Source organism: Salvelinus alpinus, chromosome 11 (genome assembly GCF_045679555.1).
Source record: "Salvelinus alpinus chromosome 11, SLU_Salpinus.1, whole genome shotgun sequence".
Classification (NCBI taxonomy): Eukaryota; Metazoa; Chordata; class Actinopteri; order Salmoniformes; family Salmonidae; genus Salvelinus; species Salvelinus alpinus.
Window position 1 is genome coordinate 44,957,424 of NC_092096.1, and position 12,331 is coordinate 44,969,754.

The window sequence follows — 12,331 nt, forward strand, 5'->3', positions numbered from 1 at the left end:
ATATCTCAAGTCTTAAAAATCCTTCTTTAAATCGGTCTCCTCCCCTTCATTTACACTGATTGAAATGGATTTAATAAGTGGCATCAATAAGGGATCATAGCTTTCACCTGGTCAGTCTATGTCATGGAAAGAGCAGGTGTTCCTAATGTTTTGTACACTCAGTGTACGTACGCAGTGTGTGACGTGTGAGACTGTATCCTTTAGTACCACTGAAAAATAAGGGTAGGGTGGTAGAGAATCAAATGACCATAAATGTAATAAGAAACCTTAGCTGCTGGCTTAAGACCCGTAGCAACTACTACAGAATGTACGGTTACAACAAGGATGAGGCGGATGTCCAGGTTAAGGGGAGTTTAATTGAAGAATATGTCCACATTCACACACACATCTGACCACTCATGGTTCAGATAACTGAGAATCATGTCCAGTGAGAACTGACATAAACTATGTGGTCGTTTAGATGCACGCACAATTAAACATCAGACATACATGTACGGGGATTCAGTCCACAGGAGGAAAAGTACAGCAGGAGGGCAAACTGTGGAAGTGCTCATCAGGATGGGGAAAGCACGTTTCTGACCACACAGCATGCTGGGGTCATAGACTAACTGAAACTGAAGTCCTGGGAATCAAGGCAACTGATGTGGTTGAAGGAGATGTGGTTATAAGTATTTGGCTTGACCTTGACCAATAAGACACTAACAAAAGTGGGGGACCTCTGAATAGGAGGCTAAGCTGCCCGACTAGAACTAACCATAAAGGATGGCTAGAATCAGCTGACTGAAGCTGGCCGTTTGGACTGAAGCTGGCCATTTTAACAACCACAGCTCCTCTCTCTACCTCCCTCCCTCTCGCTCTTTTATTCCCTCCTCTGCCTCTTTCCAGTCTCAGAGAGCGCTACTGTCAGAGGGAACATAGTTAATTCTCTCCTCATCTGTAGCGCTCACATACACACACACTCTCCCTTGACAGAGAGAGATACATAGATAAAGAGTGAAAGAGAAAAAGGCACACTTTAAACACTTCAGGAGCCACGTTATGTTTTTGGCACCCTTACACTATTCTCTTACTTCTTAGCAACTCTGTTTCCTGTATGCCTCTAGCAGACTTTCTGGGACTCTAAGGCAGACGTCTTCTCCTCATCCACCGTTCAGCTTCCATCCCATTTGGGGAGTGAGCAGGCGTGTGGGTAGGCGCGACGGAGGTGGGGTGGGAGCGCGCGACGGAGGTGGAGAGGGCGCGGGGGAACTGGAGCAAAGGGGGCGCAGATCCCGAGCGCGAGGAGGCTGGGTCTGGGGCCGGAGCTGGGGCTGCTTGGTCTGGGCATGGTGGAGGCATGCTGAACGCGTTGTGGGAGACTGAGGGGCTGCAGGCGGTGGGAATCGTGGTGCTGGTGTGTGCCTCGCTCAAGCTGCTGCATCTGCTGGGACTCATCAACTTCTCAGAGGGTAAGAGACAGTGATGAACAGAAACAGAGATAGAAAGGAGAGCGAGACTGAGAGATGGAGAGCGAAGAGAGAGCGAGGGGCTGGGAATAGTTTGGGTGAGTTTGAATTGTAGTATATGCAAGAGTGATCTGTCCATTGGTGGTTCTCCTAACTTGATTATATTCTCTTGTAATTTGCTTGGATAAGTTCCTATATGTAACATGTTTTGTACTGTATTTGTAGTATATTGCTTTGGAAACATTGTCACTCCTTTCTTGCAAATAAGGCTTGAATTTGTAGTTGTGTCTTAGAGAGCAGTTTGTGAAACTGAGACTGGTGTTGCCAGCCAATATATGAACAGGAATGGCAATACAGCACAGAGAGAGAGAGACGGGGTCAACTACTGTGTTAATTGAGGAGTTTTGGGAAGTGACTGAGGGATCGAGAACTCAGAAAGATGAGCTAGGAGGCGTACATGAAGGGAGCGTTAAGCGACACTGCATCAAAGGTAGCTGGGGAAGATATGGGTGCTGGAGGCTTAGGCAACTGAGAGACATTAAATAATCGCCAATTGTGCTTTATATTGGCCTACAGGCCAAGTTAGATTTGTGCCACTTTAATTTAAGTCGTTCAGCATTTTAGGTTTCTTAAACCAGTGTTTCTCATCTCTAGTCCTAGAGTAGGGGGGAGTGGGGTAAGTTGAGCCAAAGGGTTAGTTGAGCCACCCCTTGTTTCTAAGAAACCATACACAAAATGTATAATTTAACCAAATATTTAGGAAGAGGTCATCATTTCATGGAGTCTGTGAAGGAAGAAACCAAATGAATGTATTGTGTTAGAGGTTATATGATGCTTGTATCTAAACCAAAGTAGATACTTTTAAGATGGTTTTATATATCAGTTGGGGTCTCTATACACCTCAATCTTTTTTTTTTTTAGGTCCTAAACCTAGCATGAAAGTGCATCCTTGTAGCTGTGTGGGCTAATATAGTCTAAATGTTTGCCTTTGGGTAAATTGAGCCAATGGTTATGGGGTAAGTTTAGCCAAAGGCAAGTTGAGTGTAATTGAAGGCATTATTGCTGGGATATGAGGTAACAACAGGGCCTGGCCTATGTTAAAAGTGTTTTTAAAAAGTGCAAGGGGTTTGTTAGGTGTAAAGCCTGTGTTAAAATATGCTTAGAGTGATTAAAAAGGCAAAAAAAGTGATTTGTGATTGTGTTGAATTTTGTTTGGGAAATAAAGATAGTTAGTGGTAATATTTCATTCAGTACAGAAATGTGTAGGCCCCTCAACAGACCTTGCCGCTATGCACAACTTACCCCACTGTGTAAGTTGTGCCAAGAGACCACTTTATTTGGACAAGTTATGTAATGTTTACATGAATTCTGATTGTTTCCAGGGATACACAACATCCTGAAATATATTTACCAAAAGTAATCACACCCCTTGACTTTTTTCCACATTTTGTTGTGTTATAAAGTGTGATTAAAATGGATTTAATTGTCATTTTTTTGTCACTGATCTACAAAACACTACTATAGAGTACCAGTTAAAAGTTTGGACACTCCTACTCATTCAAGGGTTTTTCTTTATTTTTTACTATTTTCTACATTATAGAATAATAGTAAAAACATCAAAACTACGAAATAACACATATGGAATCATGTAGTAACCAAAAAAGTGTTAAACAAAGGATGAGACACAGCTTAAGGAACTTCGGCACAGTAGATCACCTGCTAGGTGTCGATGAACATCGGCAATCATCGGAAAGGAGCAGAAATGAAAGCCGATGTTTTGTGGTCAGAGGCAATAGGGCTGTCAGATGCTGCGGTTAAAGGTCCAATGCAGCTGTTTTTATCTCAATATCAAACAATTTCTGGGTAACAGTGAAGTACCGTCCTGTGATTGTTTTCAATTAAATGGTCAAAACTGAACAAAAATAGCTTCTTAGAAATGAGCAATTTCTCAAGCAACAATTTAGCTAGGACTGTCTGGGGTGGTTGAGTGGAGACGGGAAACCTGAAAATTAGTTGTTATTGGCAGAGAGGTTTGGAACTCTCCAATTTACCGCCTGGTGATGTCACCAGGCAGGCCAAAACTACATCCATCCCACCAAAACAGGCTGAAATTTCAGCCAGCCTTTTCAAATAGCTCTTACACCAAAAGGGCATTATAATTTTCACAATTTCGTAGTATTATTCCAACCTCATAGTTCGGAAATATATGTAAAACACAGGAAAATCACGTTTTTGACTGCACTGGGCTTTTATCAGTTTGTCTGCACTGTCTGAGACTGACTTTAAGACCCACTACACCCTTGTATTTGTATTTATTATGGATCCCCGTTAGCTGCAGCCAAGGTAGCAGCTACTCTTTCTGTGGTCCAGCTAAATTAACGCAGTTATACCATTTTTTAAACATTACAAAGCATTCACAACAGATTTCACAACACATTAAGTGTGTGATCTCAGGCCCCTACTCTACTACCACATATCTACAGCACAAAATCCATGTGTGTACGTGTGTTTATAATGCGTATCTTATCGTGTGTTTGTATGCAGGTGTCTGTGCCTATGTTTGTGTTGCTTCACAGTCCCCGCTGTTCCATAAGGTGTACTTTTTCTTCTTCTTGTGTGGATAGGATAGCTAATTGAAAGCCTGAGCTGTAATCAGTCAGTGAGAGCCCCTCTACCTACTATCTGACTGATTGGCTGCTGACACTTAACCCCTATCCTCCTGCTGGTTCTCCAGGACATCTGAGAATCAGACTGCTGTGGTCATGATGACCCAGACCTGTACACACACACACACACACACACACACACACACACACACACACACACACACACACACACACACTCCAACCCATTAGTGCATAGTGCTGATCAAGGCCTCCCAGGTACAGACAGTACCAGTATGTCAGGGGAAGATAAATATTTCTCGGCCCTGGTGACACAGACTTTTGTTAGTTTTTTTACATGAGAGCAGAACACCGTCAATTTAAAACCCTGTGTCAGCAATTAGGGTAGAGAACATGGAGTGTTTTAGCAGATAACCATCTCACATGGCCTTTCTCTTGTCTCTCATTTGGCTGACAGTGACTTCTAATAGTGTTCTTGAAGGTGTTTCTCATACAAAGTTGCGTCTCTGTTGTCATTTGCTTTGCCTCAAGGACAATAGATTTACAGGCAATCTATCTCAGCGACACAGTAACACATGCAAATTGTTTTTCAATTAACCTAGTACCAGGATAAATGAGGATTCATAAAAATAAATAAATCATAATATAGGTGATCAAATACTTGTCATGCAATAAAATGCAAATGAATTACTTAAAAATCATACAATGTGATTTTCTGGATTTTTGTTTAAGATTCCGTCTCTCACAGTTGAAGTGTACCTATGATACAAATTACAGACCTCTACATGCTTTGTAAGTAGGAAAACCTGCAAAATTGTCAGTGTATCAAATACTTGTTCTCCCCACTGTATATACACACACACACACACACACACACACACACACACACACGTTAGACCATCTGTTTCTGGTTGGGTAGAATTTACCAACATCCAATGTCTACAATGTCTGAAGAGTAGATAAACCTAATTTAGCTAGGATTCACATTTATGGCTTTTTTTACACTCTGCCAGTAGTAGTTTGACAGTGTATCTGGAGCCAACATCTAATCCCATCAATCACAAGGACCTTTAGTCTGCAGACTGAATGACAGTCTTACTCATATCATTGTCATTCAGCGTTCTGAGGGTCACGACAGAAAAAAATAAACATGGCTTCTCGACATTTGTATTTATTTGCTAGCCTTTCGTTTCTTACGTAAAACTGTGCATGTTCTCTCTGCAGTTGGTTTTGGAGGCTGGGTTCTGAAAGAGGTCTGTGGCAGAGATGCTGCCTGGCCTTGGGCTTTCAGCAGAGTTCACTAGTTGGTTTGCTTGCCCTTTGTTTTCAATTTAACACTTTTAGACTTGCAGTTAGAGCTAGTTGTGTGTGTATGACAGTAGCCCGCCACTGAGAATACATTTATTAAGGATAATTCTGAAACTACAGTTGAAGTCGGAGGTTTACATACACTTAGCTTGGAGTCATTAAAACTTGTTTTTCAACCACTCCACAAATTTCTTGTTAACAAACTAAAGTTTTGGCAAGTCAGTTAGGACATCTACTTTGTGCATGACACAAGTCATTTTTCCAACAATTGTTTACAGACAGATTATTTCACTTATAATTCACAGTATCATAATTCCAGTGGGTCAGAAGTTTACATACACTAAGTTGACTGTGCCTTTAAACAGCTTGAAAAATTCTAGAAAATGATGTCATGGCTTTAGAAGCTTCTGATAGGCTAATTGACATCATTTGAGTCAATTGGACGTGTACCTATGGATGTATTTCAAGGCCTCCCTTCAAACTCAGCGCCTCTTTGCTTGACATCATGGGAAAATCTAAATAAATCAGCCAAGACCTCCAATTCTTTTTTTTAGACCTCCACAAGTCTGGTTCATCCTTCGGAGCAATTTCCAAACGCCTGAAGGTACCACGTTCATCTGTACAAACAATAGTACGCAAGTATAAACACCATGGGACCACACAGCCGTCATACCGCTCAGGAAGGAGACACATTCTGTCTCCTAGAGATGAATGTACTTTGGTGCGAAAAGGACCTTGTGAAGATGCTGGAGGAAACAGGTACAAAAATATCTATATCCACAGTAAAACAAGTCCTAAATCGACATAACCTGAAAGGCCGCTCAGCAAGGAAGAAGCCACTGCTCCAAAACCGCCATAAAAAAGACAGACTATGGTTTGCAACTGCACATGGGGACAAATATCGTACTTTTTGGAGAAATGTCCTCTGGTCTGATGAAACAAAAATATAACTGTTTGGCCAACATGACCATTGTTATGTTTGGAGGAAAAAGGGGGAGGCTTGCAGGCCGAAGAACACCATCCCAACCGTGAAGTACGGGGGTGGCAGCATCATGTTATGGGGGTGCTTTGCTGCAGGAGGGACTAGTGCACTTCACTAAATAGATGGCATCATGAGGAAAGAAAATGATGTGAATATATTGAAGCAACATCTCAAGACATCAGTCATGAAGTTAAAGCTTGGTCACAAATGGGTCTTCCAAATGGACAATGACCCCAAGCATACTTCCAAAGTTGTGGCAAAATAGCTTAAGGACAACAAAGTCAAGGTATTGGAGTGGCCATCACAAAGCCCTGACCTCAAACCTATAGAAAATGTGTGGGCAGAACTGAAAAAGCGTGTGCGAGCAAGGAGGCCTCCAAACCACCAGCTCTGTCAGGAGGAATGGGCCAAAATTCACCCAACAAATTGTGGGAAGCTTGTGGAACGCTACCCGAAACGTCTGACCCAAGTTAAACCATTTAAAGGCAATGCTACCAAATACTAATTGAGTGTATGTAAACTTCTGACCCACTGAGAATGCGATGAAAGAAATAAAAGCTGAAATAAATCATTCTCTCTACTATTATTCTGACATTTCACATTCTTAAAATAAAGTGGTGATCCTAACTGACTTAAGACAGGGAATTTTACTCGGATTAAATGTCAGAAATTGTGAAAAACTGAGTTTAAATGTATTTGGCTAAGGTGTATGTAAACTTCCGACTTCAACTGTATATGAGAATTCACAGGGTATTCTTGGTTGAATGTAGTACAACGTGTACTGTGTATTCTGTAAGGATAGGTATGTGGGTGTAACTCACATATGTGGCATGCGGTTTTGTGTTGTTTTGACAAATTTATCAAAGGGAAGTGGCCATGTCAGCTAAGTGTCATTTTACTGCCTTAATAAACAAATTAGGCACATTTGGGCAGTCTTGATACAACATTTTGAAAAGAAATGCAATGGTTCATTGGATCAGTCTGAAACTACTCACATACACTGATGCCATCTGGTGGCGGAAATCTAAATTGCACATGGGCTGGAATAATACATTATGGCCTTTCTCTTGAATTTCAAAGATGATGGTACAAAAAAATACAAAATAACCATTGTTTTTTTCTTTGTATTATATTTTACCAGATCTATTGTGTTATATTCTACTACATTTTTTCCACAATTCCATAAACTTCAATGTGTTTCCTTTCAAATGGTACCAATAATATACATATCCTTGCTTCAGGGCCTGAACTACAGGCAGTTAGATTTGGGTATGTCATTTTAGGTGAAAATTGGGGGGAAAAGGGGCTAATCCTGAAGAGGTTTTAAGCATTGTTGTGGTACTCGAGTCCAGGAGTCAGACTTGAGTCCGTATCAAGTTCCGATTTTGATGACTTTTAACTCAACTTTGACCTGACCATTGGTGACTCGACCTGTTGGTGACTCGGACCATTGGTGACTCGGACCATTGGTGACATATATTTGCACTTGGACTGGATAGGCTACTATGATAAGAAGAATATTAGCAGCACTGGTTGCGCAGAGCAGCGAGGGTTCTGTTCTCTAGCAGTGGGAAGGACGTGCCACACCCGGCACACAGCCTACATCAGCTAGTGAGCTGCGGCGTTCCCCGTAACCACCAGTCACCACTCTAATATTTAGCTTTGCCTGGTTAAGAAACACAAATGGCTTTCCGAAAGTTTTGAGTTGAATAGTAAAACATCAGTCTACAGTTCCTTGCAAAAGTATTCATCCCCCTTGGCATTTTTCCTATTTGCATTACAACCTGTCATTTAAATGGATTTTGATTTTGATTTCATGTAATGGACATAGACAAAATTGTCCAAATTGGTGAAGTGAAATGAAAAAAATTACTTGTTTCAAAACATTCAAAAAAACGGAAAAGTGGTGCGTGCATACGAAGCCCCTAAATAAGATCTGGTGCAACCAATTGCCTTCAGAAGTAACATAATTAGTTAGATTGCACACAGGTGGACTTTATTTAAGTGTCTAATGAGTTGTCACATGATCTCAGTGTATATATACACCTGTTTTTAAAGGCCCCGGAGTCTACAACACCAATAAGCAAGTGGCACCACCAAGCAAGTGGTACCATGAAGACCAAGGAGCCCTCCTAACAGGTCAGGGACAAAGTTGGGGAGAAGTAAAGATCAGGGTTGAGTTATAAAAAATATCAGAAACTTTGAACATCCCACGGAGCACCATTAAATCCATTATAAAAAATATAATATGGCACCACAACAAACCTGCCAAGAGGGCCACCCACCAAAGCTCACGGACCAGTCAAGGAGGGCATTAATCAGATAGGCAACAAAGAGACCAAAGATAACCCTGAAGGAGCTGCAAACTCCACAGCGGAGATTGGAGTAGCTTTCCATAGGACCACTTTAAGCCGTACACTCCACAGAGCTGGGCTTTACGGAACAGTGGCCAGAAAATAGCCATTGCTTAAAGAAAATAATAAGCAAACACGTTTGGTGTTTGCCAAAATGCATGTGGGAGACTCCCCAAACATATGGAAGAAGGTACTCTGGTCAGATGAGACTAAAATTGAGCTTTTTGGCCATCAAGGAAAACGCTATGTCTCGCGCAAACCCAACACCTCTCATCACCCCGAGAACACCATCCCCACAGTGAAGCATGGTGGTGGCAGCATCATGCTGTGGGAATGTTTTTCATCAGCAGGGACTGGGAAACTGGTCAGAATTGAAGGAATGATGGATCGTGCTAAATACAGGGAAATTCTTGAGGGAAACCTGTTTGTCTTCCAGAGATTTAAGCTGGGACGGAGGTTCACCTTCCAGCAGGACAATGATCCTAAGCATACTGCTAAAGCAACACTCGAGTGGTTTAAGGGGAAACATTTAAATGTCTTGGCATGGCCTCAATCCAATTGGTATGACTTAAAGATTGCTGTACCTCAGCAGAATCCATCCAACTTGAAGGAGCTGGAGCAGTTTTGCCTTGAAGAATTAGCAAAAGTCCCTGTGGCTATATGTGCTAAGCTTATAGAGACATACTCCAAGAGACTTGCAGCTGTAATTGCTGCATATGTGGCTCTACAAAGTATTGACTTTGTGGGGGGGTGAATAGCTATGCATCTTCAAAGTGGTAGGCATGTTGTGTAAATCAAGGGATACAAACACCCCCAAAAATCTATTTTAATTCCAGGTTGTAAGCCAACAAAATTGGAAAAATAAGCCACTGTAGCTATTTGTCTCTCTCTCCCCTTGAGTATAGAAAAGTAGGCTGTCTTTGCATTTGTCTTTTCGCTTTACCCTCCGAATTTCCGCCCTGTATCCAATAACCAGGTTCTGACAAGTCTCCCTTTACTTTTCACTTTGAAATAAAAAACCTACACAAATATCAGTGGGTGAGTACCAACCAAAATAAAGTAGCTGAAAGACTGTTACAATTTATTTAATAGCCAATTCCGTCTAGAGACCATTCATCCCCTTCAACATCATTACTGATTTGACAACTATTGAACATTATATTAAAATTAAATGTGTGAGCCTGTGTGTATTACTTATTTGTTTCATAGGCTATTGCATTTTACACGCAATTATGACCATTGTGCAACGAGGAAAATCTTTGCGCAACTTCAATGCTCACATGAAAATCTTACCGCCAGCCAGCCACTAGTTGTTGCTGGGCAGATTTCTTTGACCAAATCCGAGCCAAATCAATAGAGGTGTGAATTTAGCAACAGCCAAGCATCGAGCCGTCAAGCCGGCAATACGAGCGAGCAACAAAACACCAGTAACCAAAATACCAAATATGTCTAAAGAACCCCGGATCATTTGTTTTGCTCTTCAAAGGTTTTCAGCAGATGGTGCAGTGTGGCACAATCTCAAATATGGAACAGAAAGAAAATAAGAAAAGCCTGGAACCACGTTCAACTTAACCTCAGACCCAGTCACGGTGACTCAGACTTGAGCACTTGGACCTGAGGGGTATACTACAAAACAAGCTAGATCTACTCAGGATTTTAGCTTCCCACTCCAACCCAGGCTTCATCCATACTATGACGGTGTATATCGCATAGCCAAAGGGACTTGTGACCAACTCGGACTCGAGCACAGGGGACTTGGGATTCGACTCGGATATGGTTTAGTGACTCGACTACAACACTGGCCATAAGTAGTACTTTTTTTATTGTGCCACATAGTTGTAGTATGTTGACTCCTCTGACAAAAAATATTGGACTGTAACAAAATAATAACTCTCATCAAATCCTCTCCATCCTCCCAAGACAAAGTCAATTAAAAATTATTTTTTTACATCTTGGCAAATGTTCATTAAAGTGTCAAGGGACTACCTGGCTTGTCTGGCAAAATTGGTTGTCTTGACACTTTCTTTAATGCTGTCATTCTCATTTAAAGCAAGTCTAAAAAGCTGTAGATATGTTCTATGTGAGCTATTTCTATGCTTCCCATTCTTAAGATTCGGTTTTGAACACCAGCTTCAAACAGCTGAAAATGCATTACTTTTGGTTATGGAAAATATATTTCTCTGCGGTTTATTTGGTACAATGATTCTCTACACAATGACTGTTTGTTTTATCACATAAACAGAAATTACACAACCAATTATACTTTTTTTATCAGAAAATGGTGCCTCAATTTCTGCATATTTCACGGTAAATAAAGGAGAAATGTTGTCCCTACTTTTCTGTAAGAGGAAACACTCATGACATCTGTTACGTGCAAGGTAATACTTTAACGGAGTAAAGAGAAGGATATTGCTTTTTTCAAAACAAAAACAGGTCAAAGACTCTCCCTCTTTATAACAAGATCCTTATTCAATATCGTGAACCGGATGAAAATCGACTGCAACAATTACCCTATTTTAACCGACTATTTTAGAAATGCCTGTAAACATTGCTAGAGTGATTGACACAACCTTTCCTGGGGCGATCTGACCGTGGGATGGAAACTTACCGAAACGGTCAGCAACCCTGATGATCAGTACTGATAAACGTTTCCCAGATAATCAACTCTGACAGGGGGAGAGTGACGAACAGTGATGAGATGAAGGCAGATTTTCAAGTCGTAGGATGTTAAATGATCTTTGTTTCAGAGCAGTAGGAGAAAACAGGAATATATCTCTATAATGCCAAGGAATTCAGGCTGACCATGTATGTCACACAGTGGTTGAGGTGTTGGAGTGTGCTTCTTAGAGTTACCATGACATTATTGAATTAAAAACCTCTGCTTTTGTGGCCCATGTCACAGACTGCAAAATACTTATGACATGAAAATGTTCGTCTTGAAAAAATTTATTAAACAGTATATTGTTTTCCTCTTGAACCTATTCCATCATTGTTTGAGGAGCTTTGAAGCCGATTGCCTGAGGTGTGAAGTAACCCATTGGTTATTTATTATTCAATCAAGACGATACAGGGAATATGCTCAATCAGCACTTTCATGAGTTAAATTAGCTCGCTAAATGAAAAAGAATATCCCCCTAAAAAAGTGTTTTCCATAATTTTTCTGAGAGCGTAGGTGCTGTGATATATTATGGGCTCCCGAGTGGTGCAGCGGTCTAAGGCACTGCATCTCAGTGCAAGAGATTACACTACAGTCCCTGGTTCGAATCCAGGTAATACATCCGGCCGTGATTGGGAGTCCCGGTTTGGCTGGTGGGGTAGGCCTTCATTGTAAATAAGAATTTGTTCTTAACTGACTTGCTGAGTTAAAAAAATGTTAAATAAATAAAAATTATGTAAAAGTTAATCACAGATAGTCTACATGATCAAAAGTATGTGGACACCTGCTCGTCAAACATGTCATTTCAAAATCATGGGCATTAATATGGAGTTGGTACCCCCTTTGCTGTTATAACAGCCTCCACTCTTCTGGGAAGGCTTTCCACTAGATGTTGGAACACAGCCATGAGCATTAGTGAGGTCGGGCGCTGGTGTTGATCGATTAGGCCTGGCTCACAGTTG

The 12,331-nt window shown here is 41.1% G+C and overlaps 1 protein-coding gene across 5 annotated transcripts in view; it reads left to right on the forward strand.

Moving 5' to 3' along the window:
• The window catches only part of LOC139534241 (Kv channel-interacting protein 4-like), a 251,439-nt gene that overhangs the window by 190,282 nt on the left and 48,826 nt on the right, over nt 1–12,331 (forward strand). The window contains exon 1 of one of the 5 annotated variants that reach the window (XM_071333202.1): nt 1,236–1,448. The exons of the other annotated variants lie outside the window; for them this stretch is intronic. Within the exon in view, the coding sequence (XP_071189303.1) occupies nt 1,337–1,448 (112 nt within the window). The 5' untranslated portion in view covers nt 1,236–1,336. Of the gene's footprint in view, nt 1–1,235; nt 1,449–12,331 lie in introns of those variants that run through there. 5 annotated transcript variants of the gene reach the window in all.